The sequence below is a fragment of the Mixophyes fleayi genome, chromosome 8 (assembly GCF_038048845.1).
Source record: "Mixophyes fleayi isolate aMixFle1 chromosome 8, aMixFle1.hap1, whole genome shotgun sequence".
NCBI lineage: Eukaryota > Metazoa > Chordata > Amphibia > Anura > Limnodynastidae > Mixophyes > Mixophyes fleayi.
This window is the reverse complement of record NC_134409.1, coordinates 139,448,638-139,468,280: the sequence shown is the minus strand read 5'-3', so window position 1 is coordinate 139,468,280 and position 19,643 is coordinate 139,448,638. Positions and strand designations below refer to the sequence as shown.

The 19,643-nt window shown below is 42.2% G+C and overlaps 2 protein-coding genes across 5 annotated transcripts in view; both read left to right on the top strand.

Moving 5' to 3' along the window:
• The first annotated feature begins 366 nt into the window (after positions 1 to 366).
• LOC142099887 (protein mono-ADP-ribosyltransferase PARP3-like) overlaps positions 367 to 19,643 on the top strand; it is a 32,921-nt gene continuing 13,644 nt past the window's right edge. For 2 of the 3 annotated variants that reach the window (XR_012678629.1, XM_075183817.1), the window contains exon 1: positions 367 to 471. The gene's annotated coding sequence lies outside the window, so the exon portion shown is untranslated. The remainder of the gene's footprint in view (positions 472 to 19,643) is intronic. The other variant, XM_075183820.1, reaches the window with a different exon arrangement.
• On the top strand, positions 4,681 to 16,924 carry LOC142099886 (protein mono-ADP-ribosyltransferase PARP3-like). Of its 2 annotated transcripts, XR_012678628.1 has the most exons (11): positions 4,681 to 4,914; positions 5,410 to 5,547; positions 5,897 to 6,094; positions 6,909 to 7,035; positions 7,324 to 7,547; positions 8,269 to 8,427; positions 9,456 to 9,542; positions 11,606 to 11,783; positions 12,450 to 12,596; positions 14,161 to 14,906; positions 15,022 to 16,924. XR_012678628.1 is itself a non-coding variant. In XM_075183816.1 (10 exons), the coding sequence occupies exons 1-10, from the start codon at positions 4,696 to 4,698 to the stop codon at positions 14,328 to 14,330; spliced, it is 1,647 nt and encodes a 548-aa protein (XP_075039917.1). In that variant the 5' UTR covers positions 4,681 to 4,695; the 3' UTR covers positions 14,331 to 16,924. The 2 variants fall into 2 exon arrangements, 1 of the variants encoding a protein (XP_075039917.1); XM_075183816.1 differs by having other exon boundaries at positions 14,161 to 16,924.

Genomic DNA, 19,643 nt, shown 5'->3' with positions numbered 1-19,643 from the left:
GAGAGAATAGTGTCTTGACAGTTATTAATAAACGTGGAAATCACATTTTCAATTTATAATGTCATTAAATACAAACACTAATAGCAAATAACATTATGATGTTCTAAATATGACATAGGAATCATCTTTCCTGTAGTAATGTACTTAATCAATTAAGTAATGTGAACAGACAGCCAGGTCTTGATATACTATATCCACAACGTTAATGATTTAAGTGCTATCAGTTGGAGGATTCAATATGCTATATGCAGCAGATAGGTAGTGCATCATCATCATTGGCCCAGCTCTCCAGCACCCGCAGGAGATGTACCTTCTGATAGGTCTATCTACGGATGTGTGATTGGTATATTTTCCAATAGGAGGAGAGTAGGAAGTGGAGGAGAAGGAGGAGGAGTGGTGAGCAGATACCAGCTTGTACAGACTTGTTCCTCTGTGTGTCCCCGTCACCTGCCCCTGCACACACATCAGGAGGTACGTACCCTGCACCTTGTGAGAGCTAGCTGTGAAACCACAGGTGTCAGGCTGACAGGACATGCTGAGACTTGTAGTTCCACAGCAGCTAGAGTGACACAGCTAGCCTGCCCGTACTGTGCTATCATACTTTAGTTAGGAGGATACAGTATGGAGATGATTACGTTACACCCACTCACAGACGGATAGCAGTAATATGAGATTATTCTCCATAAAGAGGAGCTGATCACACTCTGACTTATCCCTGAATCACAGCTCTGGTCTGATCTGATCTACAGACTCTGGGTACACAGGGCAGATAATACATTTGATAAAGCAGAATGAGATTGAACTGGAAGAACAAGCACATGGCTTGTGTTCATTGTACATCATAGATCATACATTATAGCTCATACATCACACATCATAGATCATACATTACAGCTCATACATCACACATCATAGATCATACATTATAGCTTATACATCACACATAAACACATCCAGTGTCGGACTGGCCTGCCGGGGAGCCGGGAGGCCCTGTTGCCTGATAACCCCGCCCTCTTTGTTGGTGAGGCAGAGCAGAGAATTACCGAGTTGCGGTCAGTCTACATATGAAACGGAGACTGTCAAACTAATCCCTGCCTACAGCCAGCACGTGAGAACACTTCCTGCTCCTGAGACAGAGAGAGGCAGAAATGCTTCACAGTGACACAGATCTCAGATTACTCCTTCTGCTGTAGTTGCAGGCGTCCTGTAGTCATAAAGTTGCCATCCTAACTGCAGTGTGAGTCCGTGTAATCAGTAAGTAATAAATCGTGCAAACTTCTCTAGAGCTCTCCACTGTGTGACCTCGGAGGGAGGGAGATAAATTAGAATGGCTTCATTGCAATATACGTCTTCAGTGCCTCTATAAAAGGATCCTATTGCAGCTGACAAATGAATGGATTCCTAATAAACTAGTAACCAAATTCACTGTTTATATCATGTTCCATGTTTATTTGTTTTCAATCAATTGTGGGACTCTATTCCCTATAGAAGCATATCTTAATCAGAATAAAACACATTCAGACAGTTAGGTCCTTATAGGATTGCATCTGCTATATGCTTTAATATTAATGTTTTGCTTTTGTCCTTTGTAGTGGCATTGGATTATTATTGAGTGTACATTTTGTGGGTAGATCATTTTTTAGAGTCCTGTTTTTATTTGCCAGTGTCTAGAGTGTAATTAGATTTATGTAATATTTTAAATGTGCATATATTTTTATGCTAATAATTTTGTGGTCTCCATAGTGCTTCATGGATATATTAATTTTTAGTCTATACCCTTATATTGTGGTTTTCATATGATGAATGGTTGATCTCTAGTACTGTAGTATAGCATTTGTTTTCTGTGTACACTATGAGGGGAGAGAACACTAACCACAAAGAATGGACAGCACACAAATAGCTGATGATGATTGATTGTATTCAATTCATCCCTCCCCTTTCCCTGTCTCCCCTGTTTCACACAGTGCCCTCCATGCTGCATTTGCTCCCCTTTACTTACTTTCCTATTGACTTCTTTCTTCTCTTCTGTCTTTTCCTTCGCGGCTCCTCACTGCAAATGTCCTCTTTTTCTTTATGGACCATACTAAGGTGCTATACGTTGTCCTCCATGGCCTGACCCCATCCCCTTTAATGACTGACCACAACCCCTCTTACAGTTGGCCACACCCCATTGTAGTGGGCCCCTACCGCTGCATTTCCCCCGGTGGGCCCTTCATGTCCCAGTCCGACACTGAACACATCATAGATCATACATTATAGCTCATACATCACACATCATAGATCATACATTATAGCTCATACATCACACATCATAGATCATACATTATAGCTTATACATCACACATAAACACATCATAGATCATACATTATAGCTCATACATCACACATCATAGATCATACATTATAGCTTATACATCACACATCATAGATCATACATTATAGCTTATACATCACACATCATAGATCATACATTATAGCTTATACATCACACATAAACACATCATAGATCATACATTATAGCTCATACATCACACATCATAGATCATATATTATAGCTCATACATCACACATCATAGATCATACATTATAGCTTATACATCACACATAAACACATCATAGATCATACATTATAGCTCATACATCACACATCATAGATCATACATTATAGCTCATACATCACACATCATAGATCATACATTATAGCTCATACATCACACCTCATAGATCATACATTATAGCTCATACATCACACATCATAGATCATACATTATAGCTCATACATCACACATCATAGATCATACATTATAGCTCATACATCACACATCATAGATCATACATTATAGCTTATACATCACACATCATAGATCATACATTATAGCTCATACATCACACCTCATAGATCATACATTATAGCTCATACATCACACATCATAGATCATACATTATAGCTCATACATCACACATCATAGATCATACATTATAGCTCATACATCACACATCATAGATCATACATTATAGCTCATACATCACACATCATAGATCATACATTATAGCTCATACATCACACATCATAGATCATACATTATAGCTCATACATCACACATCATAGATCATACATTATAGCTCATACATCACACATCATAGATCATACATTATAGCTCATACATCACACATCATAGATCATACATTATAGCTCATACATCACACCTCATAGATCATACATTATAGCTCATACATCACACATCATAGATCATACATTATAGCTTATACATCACACATCATAGATCATACATTATAGCTCATACATCACACCTCATAGATCATACATTATAGCTCATACATCACACATCATAGATCATACATTATAGCTCATACATCACACATCATAGATCATACATTATAGCTCATACATCACACATCATAGATCATACATTATAGCTCATACATCACACATCATAGATCATACATTATAGCTCATACATCACACCTCATAGATCATACATTATAGCTCATACATCACACATCATAGATCATACATTATAGCTCATACATCACACATCATAGATCATACATTATAGCTCATACATCACACCTCATAGATCATACATTATAGCTCATACATCACACATCATAGATCATACATTATAGCTCATACATCACACATCATAGATCATACATTATAGCTCATACATCACACATCATAGATCATACATTATAGCTCATACATCACACATCATAGATCATACATTATAGCTCATACATCACACATCATAGATCATACATTATAGCTCATACATCACACATAACAAACACATCATAGATCATACATTATAGATCATACATCACACATCACAGATCATACATTATAGATCACACATCACAGATCATACATTATAGATCATACAGCATAGTTTATATAAACGGTTGATCACCCCCTTCTCATACACCTTCCCGGGAGGACTTACACTGTCCCTTCCCTCTGTTACTCTGGTATTCAGTACTTAGTACTCACCTGTCAGCCACACCCAGGAGACAGCTCAGTGATCACCATTCAGAGAGACACTTGGCTTTCCAGCAGGTGAATCTATGTAAATCACATACTCACACTGTACACACATAGATGCCTCTGTTCATCAGGTGTCCATGGAAGGTATTATACCATTTTATAAAGCTGTGGGGTATGAGCCCTGACTCATGGAGCGTGTGGACGGCTTGGACTGAGCTCCCGATAGAGGAGCTGGGGGTGTATAAAGTCTGGGTCGGATACACAGATGTAACAGAGCACTTGCTGGGGGCATATGTGGTCTCAGTCGGATACAAAGCAGTAAGAGAACCCGACAGCCATCGTAACAAACGGCCCAATGTGAGTACAGTCTGAGGACTGTTCAAACTTTTTGTACTAGGCCCCTGCTCTAGTCTGGTATCCTGCTGTAAAAGATAATAACTCCGATGCAGAGGAGTACTTCTGTTTAATTATTTTGTAAATATTTTCCTAATAAATCTGACTGCGCTCAGCTTGGTGTCACTGACTTGGACGGTCCGGTAGGAGAGAACCAGGGGTGTGTGGTGTCCTGCATTCCCCGACAACATAGCTGCAAATGTCGTCTATGCGGAATAACATAGTTACAGTTACTAATAATTCTGTTATGGTATGGAAATGTTTTCTCTCTTCTGGGCATAGAAATTGCCCACACAATGGCTCCGAAGAGGAAGGCAGCGGCCCAGGGTAAGACTACCGCGAGGGGCAAGAGAACCAAGGTGAAGAAGGAAGTGAAGGAGGAGGAGGCGGAGGAGGTGATCCAGGCCCCGGACCGCTTCCAGAGCGCCGTACAGGCTCTAAAATCAGTATCTGAGCAGAAAGGGAAAGCCAAGATCGACTCGGCCTGTTCAATGAGCAGTGTTGAGAATTGTGAGGTGGGTGTAGGTCTGTACCGCGGGCTCTAACCTGGAGGGACAGACTGACTCTGTAATATTATATAATGAAGCAGCGATATATTATTAGTGAGTGAGCTATAAATCCTCAGTGGGGTTTTGTGATTTGGAATCCAAGAACACATAAGAATAAACGTCAGCAACCAATTAAGAGGAGATGTTTATTCAGGGGTCATACCTGATTTATTACAAGTCACAGAACTCTCAAGTAACTTCTAATACTATTATAATTCTGTGTCACAGGATACAGGTTTCAAATCTTATATTGTGTTTTGCATTATGCTGATTTGTCAATAAAGTTTTATTTAAAAAAAAAAAGATACTAAACCTGCAACAGGATTATATGGATATTAGATGTCACCAATCGTTTTCCTGTCTCGCCCATTTATATAGATGTCCCTGTGGCATCTAGATGGTGACTCATTATTTCTCCATAGACTGTTGTCTAGTGATGCCCTGTGTCTGTCATTATTTCAGGTCTATGAGGATTATGATTGTATGTTAAACCAAACAAACATTGGGAACAACAACAACAAGTTCTACATCATCCAACTCATTTCCAGTGTGAAGGGTAAATCTGGCACTCCCTGCTGCTGGAATCGCTGGGGGCGGGTGGTGAGTACTCTACTGTCCTGTACCCCTTACACATCCACGTCCCTGACTAGGATAATAGTGGGACCCTCGCGCCTGTTTCCCAACATGCATCCAACCGCAACATTGTCCTCTAGGAGTGTCACTACAGAATCCGCAGTATCTACCTGGACAGGTGACATCACCCGCAACGCCTCATTGGTGGCCCTGGACAGCAGATCCCGCCCACTTTATCTCCAGCCACCACTTAAGTAGTGATACATGAGAGATGAACAGAATAAGCCACATTCTCCCCTGTCCATGACAATCACACGATGGCGGTTTTGTAATAACTTCCAGCTGTTTGACGGATTCCTGACGTTGTTTCCTACAGGGGGAGGCTGGTCAGTCCAAGCTGACCCACTTCCCAAGTCTGGAGGCTGCTAAGAAAGATTTTGAGAAGAAGTTTAAGGACAAAACTAAGAATAACTGGTCAGAGCGAGAGAATTTCACCGCCCACCCAGGAAAGTATACAATGATCGAGGTCCAGCACGGTGACGACGAGGAAGAGACGGGAGAGGCCACTGTCAAGGTCAGACCGGGATGTATTAACGACTGAGCAGACATTAACTGTCATTCTAACCACGTATAAACTCCTAAACATAATCACAGTTTCCTTATACTTAATTAGTAAATTTGATCCTGGACAAACCATGTTACAATACAAGGGGTGCAAATTAGTTTATTATTTTGCATGTAAAGAAAATATTGGGTGCTTTTTAATGTAGTACACACATACTTAATAGCTTTATTTTTACACTGAAAGTTAAAGTTGATCTAGGACATGCCCTACCGCAACTAGAAATCTGTCCCCACATTTTAAATTTACCTCCCCCTCCAATGCAACATAGTTTTGCCCAGATGCAAAGTTACTTCTTTTTTCTGCTTTGCTCTCCTTAATGACTCAGCCCTATGTATTGTTCCCCTGTCAGATACTTCAGTCTGATTTTTAGAACCTGGAGGTGTCGCTGTTGTTCTTGTTGTCCTTTAAAGAGTTAAGGGACGTATCTAACAATGGGAAAAGCCCCCATTAAGTTTACGTTTTTTAATTTTTGCATATTACAACCCAAAAACTTTTTTTACCCTATTTATGAAATTACACAACACCCAAACCTGCAAAGCTAAATATAGAAGTGTCCAATTATTATAGAAGTGTCCAGGTATATTTGACGCTGATCCTGTCACTTGGCCATTAGTCCACGCAGCGACTGTGACATCTTTCTTCCAAATCTTCATTGTTATGTTTTGACCAGAGAGGGCACTAGTAGTTCTAGGACCTTATACTAACAGCTTGATGACCTCAATAACTCCATCTCTTATACTTACGAGGTTCTTACTCTCCCCAGGTGGACACTGTGGATGGAGTGTGTAAGAAGGTTCGTCCCTGCTCCCTGGACAAGTCCACCCAGGACCTGATGTCTCTGATATTCAGCAGTGACATGTTCAAGGAAGCCATGCAGACCATGAACCTGGGTACTTGTGCTGAGGACGTGGAGGACAATTATTAGATCAGGGACAGTAGAACTCATAAGACCGTGAAAGGAAATCCGAGTTCTACAGTTACGGAGGGATTGCTACATTACAATGATTGGAAATTGTTACGCCATAAAATATTAGTTGGCATTTAGTTTTAGGTGGAGTTTAGTATAATAAAATATAAAACTTGAAGTTACATAAATGGGTGTAATGTTGGATATTGGCTGAGTCAGGGAAAGCTGCACACGGGGGATGTTGGGTAAATGTGAATTGTTTGTATTTCAGATATAAAGAAGATGCCTCTGGGAAAGCTGAGTAAGGCGCAGATAGCGAAGGGATTCGACGCTTTGGAGGCGCTTCAGGCCGCGATGGACAGAAAGGCGAATAAGAAGGAGCTCAGCGACTTGTCCTCTACCTTCTACACCATCATACCCCACAACTTTGGACGCCAGACGCCCCCAGTCATTGAGAGCCTGGAGGTGTTACAGGCCAAGAAGGACATGTTACTGGTACCGCTCCTCATTATTATCCTATCAGTAACCTACAGCCATCTGTAATTCCGTGTCTCAGTGCTGCCCCCTAGTGGACAGACCATGATCTCTCTCTCTGAAGAAACAGTGAACACTGCAATGAGATTAAAGCAGCTCTATGTACTGCCACGGCACATACATGTACATATATCATACATTTACAGTTTACACATCTGTTAAAGTTTACCTGTAGTATGTTGCTTTTAATTCTTAAGATTGTGGAACAGGATTACTGCATACATTTCATTTGTGTTCGATGGTTCAGGTTGCCTGCTGGAAGCTGCCATACTTGTTCCTATCTGCAAGTGGGAGGTTTCCCTGGGAGTCTCCCATATTTATTGATAATTAATTGCAGCTAGAAGTGTTTGTTGCTCTCTATTGTTACTTTAGCCCCAAGTGCTGCAAAATAAGATGTTTCTGTGATGTAGTTTTTAAATTTTCTCTCTCCTGACCCTGGCACTCTGCTGACCTCTATAGAATACTGAGCATCTCAGTCCCTTGTTTCTGCAACATTAGACAAGGTACAGAACTCAGGCATTTGTTAGGTCGAGTTTACCTTTAAATACAATGTTATGTGATGGGGGAAGGTTATGTTGTTTTAAGGAGCAAATCTGCCAAATGCTCTTGAACACCCTCTTTGGAGGCAAAGTGTCAGTGTTGTATCCTGGGTAGTTGTGACTGTCTCCCTGTCCTCGCTCAGGTCCTTGCAGACATTGAACTGGCTCAGACTCTGCAGGCGGATAAACTGAAGCAGGAGCAGGAAGCAGAACTGTTAGATGTCCCCCATCCACTGGACGTAGATTATCAGTTACTCAAATGTGAACTCAACCTTCTTGATTCAAAATCTAAGGAGTACAAGGTAAGAGTGAGTGTGAGTGGGGACGATCTGGGTGCAGACACTGAAAGTCACCACATATCAGGGTGTTTCACCTTTACTTATGGTTATACATTTCATTATGGAACACTTTTATTTTACAATGAGTCATATGATGTTAAATTAAAATTATTAGGCTGGATCAAAATACTGGAATGACTCCTAATATTTGGTATCGGACTACTACCTGAAATAGACTATTGAAAACTCACACACACACTGTTGCCTCTTGACAGATAGGTTGTGAATAACAGACCTTCTTTAGCTACATCTATAATCATTAAATCAACCAGTGCAGTCTACAGTTTGTTTCCAGGGTTTCAGATGTTGCTAAGCAGGGTTACTTATTGGCAACATATCTGTCAATTGGCAGCAACAGTTTGTTTCTGTGATATCAGCTGACAATTTCAGGCAGGAGTCCTATCTAAATAACAGGCGTTATTCGAGGAAGTTGTAGTGCCCAATATAGCGATATTAAAAATGATTTCAGAACATCATTTCAGTGGATATGTCCATTAAACATTTCTTGGCTTTGGTGGTTATAAGTGACAACATTGTGAAATCACAGGGTGCACCAGTTCCTTCTACCTTCTTACTGGGATTTATAATTGATTGCAACTAAGTGAAGGAAAACACAAAGTGCAGCTGTCATAAAACAGAATAATTAAGTATAATAACAGAGATACTTCAGTGTCATTGGTCAGATACATGACCCCAGGTTGAAAGATCTAAGAGGGTATAAGCAAAATAATAGTTTGATATACCGTTGCTTTAAGGCTGTCAGTGACTATACTAGTGGACAGAAGGAAAAACTAACAGTGACATCATTTTTGGGATGGACATACATAAGTAAGTAATTCTCAACAAATGGCTCATTTGGAAAAAATATAAGTGTCTCTAAGGAGTTTTGATTATTAACAATAACATTTTCACTTTTGGCTTTAGAGCTCTGTTAAAGGAATAAAAAATTAAATTGAGGCCAGTACCCACGTAACGTCTTATATCTGTCGTAGGTGATTGATAAGACCGTGAAACAGACAGGACCCACCTACCGTCATATTAAACTCCTGAATGTCTGGCGCGTGGACAGAGAGAACGAGGTCAGTTATAGATAGCGCTACGGACCTCATTTACAGATACAATGCGCAATTTAGCACCTTGGAAAAGCCATGTTGTGCTGCAGATATAAAATGTGTGGACAGAATTAAAGTTGGATGATTCGAACTCGGCTCTAAATTTGCAGTATAAAAATTAAGGTGCCCAGAAGCAGCCAATATTTACCCTACATCAGGGTCGGTGCACCGGCAGAAGTGCCAGTTGTATGTATAATATATATATATATATAGTGGAAGATTGCTGTTGTACAGTGGTATGCCATACGCCATCTCTTTTACCGTGTTGATTATCAAATTCCATTCACTTACATTATCCATACCGCCACTTCTAAATTTCCACTTTGACCACTGTGTATGTATATTTATGTAACATTTAATTATTTCTTATTTTATCACGCTAATATCAGTATAATATTAATATTAATGGGACCAACAAATAAACATTCATATTATGCCACACAGATCATATTATGCCTCAAACCTGCGTCCCTCTACCATACGCTGCACCCCTTTACCATACACTGCACCCCTCTACCACACACTGCACCCCTCTACCACACACTGCACCCCTCTACCACACACTGCACCCCTCTACCATACGCCGCACCCCTCTACCATACGCCGCACCCCTCTACCATACGCCGCACCCCTCTACCATACGCTGTACCCCTCTACCACACCCCTCTACCATACGCTGCACCCCTCTACCATACGCTGCACCCCTCTACCATGCGCTGCACCCCTCTACCATACGCTGTACCCCTCTACCACACGCCACACCCCTCTACCATACGCCACACCCCTCTACCATACGCCGCACCCCTCTACCATATGCTGCACCCCTCTACCATACGCTGCACCCCTCTACCACACGCTGCACCCCTCTACCACACGCTGCACCCCTCTACCATACGCTGTACCCCTCTACCACTGCACCCCTCTACCACACGCTGCACCCCTCTACCACACGCTGCACCCCTCTACCACACGCTGCACCCCTCTACCACACACTGTACCCCTCTACCATACACTGCACCCCTCTACCATACGCCGCACCCCTCTACCATACACTGCACCCCTCTACCATACGCTGTACCCCTCTACCACACCCCTCTACCACACGCTGCACCCCTCTACCACACGCTGCACCCCTCTACCACACGCTGCACCCCTCTACCATACGCTGTACCCCTCTACCACTGCACCCCTCTACCACACGCTGCACCCCTCTACCACACGCTGCACCCCTCTACCATACGCTGCACCCCTCTACCATACACTGCACCCCTCTACCACACACTGCACCCCTCTACCATACGCTGTACCCCTCTACCACACCCCTCTACCACACGCTGCACCCCTCTACCACACGCTGCACCCCTCTACCATACGCTGCACCCCTCTACCACACCCCTCTACCACACGCTGCACCCCTCTACCATACGCTGTACCCCTCTACCACACCCCTCTACCACACGCTGCACCCCTCTACCACACGCTGCACCCCTCTACCATACGCTGTACCCCTCTACCACACCCCTCTACCACACGCTGCACCCCTCTACCACACGCTGCACCCCTCTACCATACGCTGCACCCCTCTACCACACACTGCACCCCTCTACCACACACTGCACCCCTCTACCATACGCTGCACCCCTCTACCATACACTGCACCCCTCTACCACACACTGCACCCCTCTTCCACACATTTTATATGTTCCTTCTCCCTACAGCACTTTTTTTTTTTTTTTTTACATACCTGTCTGATTATAATGGGATTTATCAAAATGCTATAAGCCCATCTACTTTACGAAATCTGCTGAAGTAAATGATGATGATGATAGATAGTTATTCTAAAGGGTACAAAGCACACATATACCACCGGGCGGGTGTCAAGCATTAGGTGCCCGCTGTCAGTCTGTTCCATCATTGACTTTCTCCTTTATAGTCAATAAACTTGCTCTTCCATTACTGCACCATTGCTAGTCTTACCACCCGTATTCTGTGGATCTAATACCGCCACCTCTATTTGTTTCCTGTCACAGGAAAATCGGCTCAGTGTCCACAACGACATTGAGAACCGCCGATTGCTGTGGCACGGTACCAATGTGGCGGTGTTAGCCGCAATCCTGAAAAGCGGCCTGCGGATAATGCCCCATTCAGGGGGACGTGTGGGACGAGGGATATATTTTGGCTCAGAGAACGGTACTTCTGCAGGATACGGTAAGTTGTCAGTCAGAGGGGGAGATGAGTGTAAAGGCGCTAGGATGGAGCGCTGAGGCTGGGGTTCATTTAGCTGTATCAGAGATAGTGAGGCCTGGGCCAGAGGCCACAAAGCTTTAGCCTGTCATCTGTTGTGGAACTACCCTGTCTGCCCTCACCACTGGGTCGTCGCTCCGCTGTCTGTGGGGACAGGCATGTATTCAAAACACTTGCGAGATTCCCCCGGAACATGAAACATTTTTTTTCAAGTAACAGCCACTGCTAGATACATTCTCGAGCAGAGTGTATCTAACAACAAACACATAAAATAGGTAACATTCTGAAAAATATCTTTTGTGATTATTAAATACAACCCATTAGCTGCTTTTGAACATAAAGATCTTGTGGGCATCCTGTAATCCTGACCTGCCGCTGATCTGATTACCAGATCTTGACAAGCATAGTCTTTACTGCTCAAAACTTCTTACTGTTAACTAACGGGAAGGGCGGGGGAGTTGTGTGTGGATTTTGCACAATCCATCTGCTTATATTCCAGTGTAACAATCATACACAAATACTTCTGGCTGCAATAAGTCTAAAAATGGTCTTATGTGTATGTGCAAAGTGAACATATATTGCAATAACTTCAATTTAATTTGATCTGATTACTCTTTTCTATCCTCCTAGTCCGCTGCGCCTCTAATGGACTGGGGATCATGTTCCTGAACGAGGTGGCTTTGGGGAATGAATATCACATCACACAAGATAACTGCAGCCTGAAGAGCGCCCCTAGTGGCTATGACAGTGTTGTGGCTCGCGGACACACTGAGCCAGGTACGGACTATAGAGACCCTACATCATCCGTTATACTGGTGTCTGGTTATTATACTCTATAATACTACTGGCGCAGGTTGGATAGAAGTGTGTAATAATCAGTTACATTCTAGATGTAATACTGAGTCATGTGTCATGGTGGAAACCTTTGTAGACATAGTAACATAGTTGATGAGGTTGAAAAAAGACACCAGTCCATCAAGTTCAACCTATTTTGGATCTCCTGCGATCCTGCACTTATATTTGAAATTGATCCAGAGTAAGCAACCGCCAATCTGTTTCAATTGTGAAAATCCTCCAGACTCAATATTGCAGGTCTATTTTTACCCTATATCCACTACTATCCTTCATTTTAATTAACGGTCGTATCCCTGGATACACTTTTCCGCTAAAAATTTGTCTAACCCTTTCTTAAACATATCTATTGAATCTGCCATCACAACCTTCCCTGGCAATGAATTCCATATCTTGACTGCCCTTACTGTAAAGAACCCCTTCCTTTGCTGGTTGTGAAATTTCCTTTCCTCTAAACTTAGGGGGTGGCCGCGTGTCCTGTGTATGGTCCTTGGGGTAAAGAGTTCCCATGAAAGTTCTCTGTATTGACCCTTAATGTATTTGTACATAGTAATCATATCTCCCCTTAGACGCCTCTTTTCTAAAGTAAACATTCCTAAACTGGCTAACCTTTCCTCATAACTTAATGACTCCATACCCTTTATCAATTTTGTCGCCCTTCTCTGAACCCTTTCTAGTTCCAAATGATCTTTTTATAGAGTGGTGCCCAGAACTGTACTGCATATTCAAGATGAGGTCTTACCAACGATTTATACAGTGGCAAAATTACACTGTCTTCCCTTGCATCTATGCCCCTTTTTATGCATGCCAATACTTTGTTTGCCCTTGCAGCTGCTGCTTGACATTGAGCACTATTGCTAAGTCTACTGTCTACGAGCACTCCCAAATCCTTTTCCATTATAGATTCTCCTAAATTAATTCCATTTAATTTATAGATTGCGTTCTTGTTTTTGATCCCTAAATGCATAACCTTACATTTTTTCTATGTTAAACCTCATATTCCATTTGGCCGCCCAATCCTCCAGTTTATTTAAGTCCCTCTGTAGAGAAGCTACATCTTGCTCTGATTTTATTACCTTACAGAGTTTAGTGTCATCTGCAAGAATAGAAACTTTACTCTCTAAATAAAAATCACATTAATTAATTTAAAGGGGGTAAGTGTTGGTGTTGCAGTGGGTAGATTGCTTATATGGGACGTTGTTGCTGTTTGTGTAGATCAGGGTTCAGCAACCTGTATAATTCAGTTATATTAAAAAGTTATAAGTGATGCTTTCTGCCTATGTGGCAGCTACGACCCATCCGTCTACGTCTCATTCCACTGTCAGCGCCTGTGGACCGTTTTTGTTTGAAGGATAGATGAGGTTTATTCAGAACTTCCCCCCTCTTACACTGCAGGTGGTTGTACAGCCAATAATGTTTGCTACAATGTGTCAAGCTGTACTGGTTATGTTCAGTGATTTCCCTTAATCTCATGTCTCCGCATTCACAGATCCTGCTCTGGACATTGAGATAGAACTGAACGGGAGGAAGATAATTGTTCCGCAAGGGAAACCAGTGACACTATCTAAATACAAACAGTCCTCATTTTATCAGAGCGAGTACCTGATTTACAAGGAGAGCCAAGCCCGTATCCATTACCTGCTGCTGCTTCAGTTCTAGGGTGTCTCCGGCCCTTCAAATCGCACCTTATCTCCAGGCTTGCTGGCCACTATCTGTATATATATATATATACACTGCGGCGTGCGGCACTAAGTGATATCAGCGCTGTCACTGGAAGGACATTAACTCTTATATACCTGTGTGAGATTACAATGATTGACAGACTGCAATAACTGTAAAAAGGAGAATACAAATGTTTACTATAAAAGTTAAATATAAAATCAATAGATACTTAGCTGCGGAATACAATGTGATTGTTGAGAAATGTCTTGACATGAGGAGCCCCATTGCTGTATAGCACTCAGGAGAAGGATGTCCAATAGATTATCCTGAATTCACTAAGTTCCAGCTGAGACTGAGGCTATTTGGATATTCGCTTCATCATCATCATCATCAGCTATTTATATAGCGCCACTAATTTCGCTTCATGATAAACTTTGAATCCACCCGTCATTCCCTTCTCCCTCCTGAGACTAATTAAAACCAGTTCTTCGCTGGACATATGCACATCTCTTTGTACTTCATAACAGTCATCATTGTATGTATGTTATATACAAAACAGGGGGGCTTGTATAAGTCACAATCCCGTTAACCTTTTCCTTCACATTCCACTCTCTGACTTATGCAAGCTGTTCATCATCATCATCTATTTATGTAGCGCCACTAATTCCGCAGTGCTGCACCATTGGAGCTTACTATCTAAATCCCTAACATACACACACACAGACCGAGAGAGACTAAGGGCAATTTAATAGCAGCCAATTAACCTACTAGTATGTTTTTGGGAGTGAGGGAGAAAACCGGAGCACCCTGAGGAAACCCATGCAAACACGGGGAGAACATACAAACTCCACACAGATAAGGCCATGGTGGGAACCTGCTTCATGAATTATAGTTTCTGTTACTGGTTGGTAGGCAGCGGCTGTCCATACTCGTCCATTATATAATAGTTGTGCTGAGCCATCGGTGAACCAGGCTCTGGACTTCTCTGCAGTTGTCAGTTGGTTTACCCTCTGTCACCGGGCTGCCCCCTATCTGGAGAGGGGGGTTGTTCATGTTCATCTGATAGAAAGGTGACCAAAGCAGTCGGCTGTGTACTGATGTACATCAGCAGGGTCTTGAGATGACGCTCCACCTATTTCACTCAAGTACCACTTCCCTTTGTGCAATGTTGGTTTCTGAGCTACGGCAGTACGTGCCGTCCTCTTGTCGAACCCATCCAGCTTTGTAGTAGACTCCACGTGTTGTAAGGCTGTGTAAGCAGCTAACAATTGTTTCTCCAATGGTGAATATCTTCTATGAACAAGAGAAAATTGTTTTGCCCAGAATCCATTTGCTCCAGTATGTGGAGATTTCTGCAACAAGCCCCAAGACATCCCCTGCTCAGGTGCGGTCACTTCCGAATAAAAGGGTTGATCTGGTTTCAAGGGACCAAGATCATTATGAGTCCTGATTGCCTGTTTTGTATCCTGCAAAGCCCTTTCTTGCTCATCCGCCCCATGTGAACTCAGTCTTCTTCCTAGTCACATTAGATAGGTCTAATCGGCATAGACTATTGTAATTCCCTCCTTACTGGTCTTCCTAAAATCAGACCCGATACCCTACAATCTATTTTGCACGCAGCGGCTATATTGATTTTTCTTGCAAACGGTTCTTCCTCTGTTGAGCCACCCTGTCAGTCTCTACATTGGTTGTCTGTTTTTCAACGAATCCAATATAAAATTCTTCTACTAACATACAAGGGCATCAACAAAGCTGCACCAACATACATCTCCTCACTTGTCTCAAAATATCTCCCAACTCGACACCCCCGTTCTGCACAAGATCTGCATCTCTCTTCCACTCTCATCACATCCTCTCATTCTCGGTTGCAGGAATTTTTTCGGCTGCACCCACTTTGTGGAATTCCTTCCCTTGCACAGTAAGACTTTCCTCTAGTCTTCAAACCTTCAAGTGTTCTCTGAAAACCCACCTTTTCAGACAAGCTTATAGTATTCCTCTACCACCCTCTTAATCTCCCTAGGTTACCCTATTACCACCCTCTACACAACTAACACAAGACAACAACCCTCTGACCAGCATAGTTGTGTGACTGAGCATACAGCCCACTAAATACTTTGTAAGTTTTGCATTCTAGCTGGACAAATATTCAATATGATGTAGCACTTACCCTTGTGTATCAAAACTTTGTCCCATAGATTGTAGGCTTGCGAGCAGGGCCCTCTTACCTCTCTATATGTATTACCCAGTATTGTTTTATTAATGTTTGTTCCCAATTATAATGCGCTATGGAATCTGCTGGCGCTATATAAATAAATGATGATGATGATGTTCACTAGTCGCCACCTTCTTTGGTGGCCCCCCTTATCTTTCAGTCCCTTCAATCTCTTGAACAGTTCAGTTGTATTAATTCCATCTGTGTCTTTCTTTGGCACTCCAGCGTTAAACATTGGTCTACATGTCACTTTATATCCTACGCCATCCGATACCGCACAGAGGCGGTGTGACAGTGTTAGTGGTTAGTTGCCTTTTAAATATACAATGTAATTATATACAAACACTAAGTAGAATTAAATAACATTATGTTATTATTATATTAAGTAGGAATCATCTTTCCTGCAGTAATCCAAATGGAAATGTCAATTAAGTAATGTGAATAGACAGCTGGGGCTTGATATTATAAGGCCATAACATTAATGATTTAATCATCAGCTGGAGGTTTCGATATGCAGCAGATAGGTAGTGCATCGTCATCGTTGCACCAGTTCTCCAGCACCTGCAGAAGTCGTACCACCTAAAAGGTGTATCTGTGGATACATCTACATTTGTGTCACATTCACATGAACACGCTCGTGCTCTGATCCCCCCCACCCACACACACACTAGTGAACAGGACAAATGTTGTCACAGTGTGAATGGTGCGGGATCTAATAGTGAAAAAGTAGATATTCTGATATATAAAATATAACACTAGAGGATTATTTGATCCAGCTAGAAGGTACAAATTTCCACCTAGGCAAAACCATGTTACTATCCGGGGGGAGCATTTAAATTGTGTGGACGGATCTAGCGTTGGTTGGGGGTAGGGGGGTGCATCCTAATATACCTGTAAATCACAGTGTATTCATAGAGCTACCTGGTATTTGTGTATTGCATACAAAAGCAGAAAAAATAATAATAATTGCATGTGCACCCCACTGGCGGATCTAGGTGGGGGGCGATCGGGGCTAGCAGGGGCTTGCTGCCTGCAGCTGCAAACTATGTGCAGCTCCGTTCGGCAGAGACAGACAGAGAGTCATGTCCAGCTGCTCTGATTGTGTTTTAAACACAATCAAAGTGACCGGGCAGCACACTCTCCCTACCTGTATCTGCCGAACGGACCACACAGTTGTCTCCGCCCCATTTAGCTGTCAAAAATGGGGAGGAGACTAAATCCCCCTCCCCCTTAAAATAATATTCTAGATTCGCCCCTGGTGCACCCCATACATCACAAGATGGTTTGTCCTGGTGGAAAGGTTTCCCCTACAGCTGGATTAATGCCTAACTCTACATGAGACCCACAGGGCACGATTCATGTTTGGAGTCGCAACTTGCAGTTAAGAAAAAGAGCACGGAACTTGCCAGTCCATGTGGACCTCGTGTTGCATTTTGATTTGAATCTGGGTGTAAGTAGTCTCTGCCTAAACATTACGCGCTATATGTAGACAGGACACAGTGCAGGATATGTACAATCCATATGTGCAACATAAGGTTACATGAGAACACATTAAAAGAAATGTATATATATATTTTAACATATAAATGAACAACACATAATGCTTCAATCATTAATACAAATATGTGCTTTAAGAAATGTTCTTGAACGCTCTGTACTCAGCCTACGCCAGGCCGTCACTGCCCTCCCCCGTTCTGCCTCACTTGGCGCAAGGAGACGCCGGTTAACAATGCAGAAATGTATATATTGGCGCCTGAGGACACATTGTATGTGCGCCCCACTCTGAGAATGAGCCCCGACGTGCTGAGATCACAGACTCAGCAGCACAAAGTCCCTGAGGATGGATTATGTGTCTCCCAGCAGCACTGACGCAATGTGTCATCAATGTGTCATCAATTTCCCATAGATTGTAAGCTTGCGAGCAGCGGCCTTCTCACCTCTTTGTCTGTTTTACCCAGTTTGTTTATTAGTTTACTATGTTTGTCCCCAATTGTAAAGCGCTACGGAATATGTTGGCGCTATATAAATAAATGATGATGGTTATGATGATGAATGTGCTATCATATATGACTCTTAGAAATAATGACGTTATTAAACGCAGATGCTGACTTTTATTTCCATGAGATAAATGGATTGATAGTGTCCAAGTACAAGTCCGGACTCCAATTCAGTCGACATCGCTTCAGAAATCTGTATCCTTCCTGAGATTTCCACCCACTCCTCAGTCCACTGAAGGATAGACTCATTGTGGGGTATTCAAATCCCCCCAGATTAGCGCCGCAATAACTCTATTACAGTTATTACGGTAAAACCAACCCAGCTTTCTGCTCGCCGGCTCAGGGAGCTGCGATGAAAAAGCCAGTGTTGAAATTACTGTAATAACTGTAATAGTGCGCAGGCCACGTTACTTTATACAGTAATGCGGACGATTTAATTCCCCCCAATATTTTATAATGTGGTCCCCTATAATACTGTATATTGTATCATACTGATCACTGCTTATTCCAAACATGATGCCCCCATATATCTCACCTTGCATAACATTGTATATAGTTATCATGCTATGTGCTGCTTGTGTCCCTGATTGTACAGCTCTACTGAGTATGTTTGAGCTATAGAAATACGGAATAATAATAATAATAATTGATAGACTGGTGAAACTTTCTGTTTTACACACAGGAAAGAAATTTCATGTTTGTTACTCTAAAATAAATCTTATAAATAATCTGTAAATAGTGTTGATTATTGTTACTGGCACTGATGTAAACTGGGACACAATAGATTACAGAGTTTCGGCACCTGTTAGATATCAGTAAGATACAATGTAACATTGCTGGATATTACTGACACACAGAAGATACAATGTAACATTGCTGGATCTTACTGACACACAGAAGATACAATGTAACATTGCTGGATCTTACTGACACACAGAAGATATAATGTAACATTGCTGTATCTTACTGACACACAGAAGATACAATGTAACATTGCTGGATATTACTGACACACAGAAGATACAATGTAACATTGCTGAATCCTACTGACACACAGAAGATACAATGTAACATTGCTGGATAGTACTGACACACAGAAGA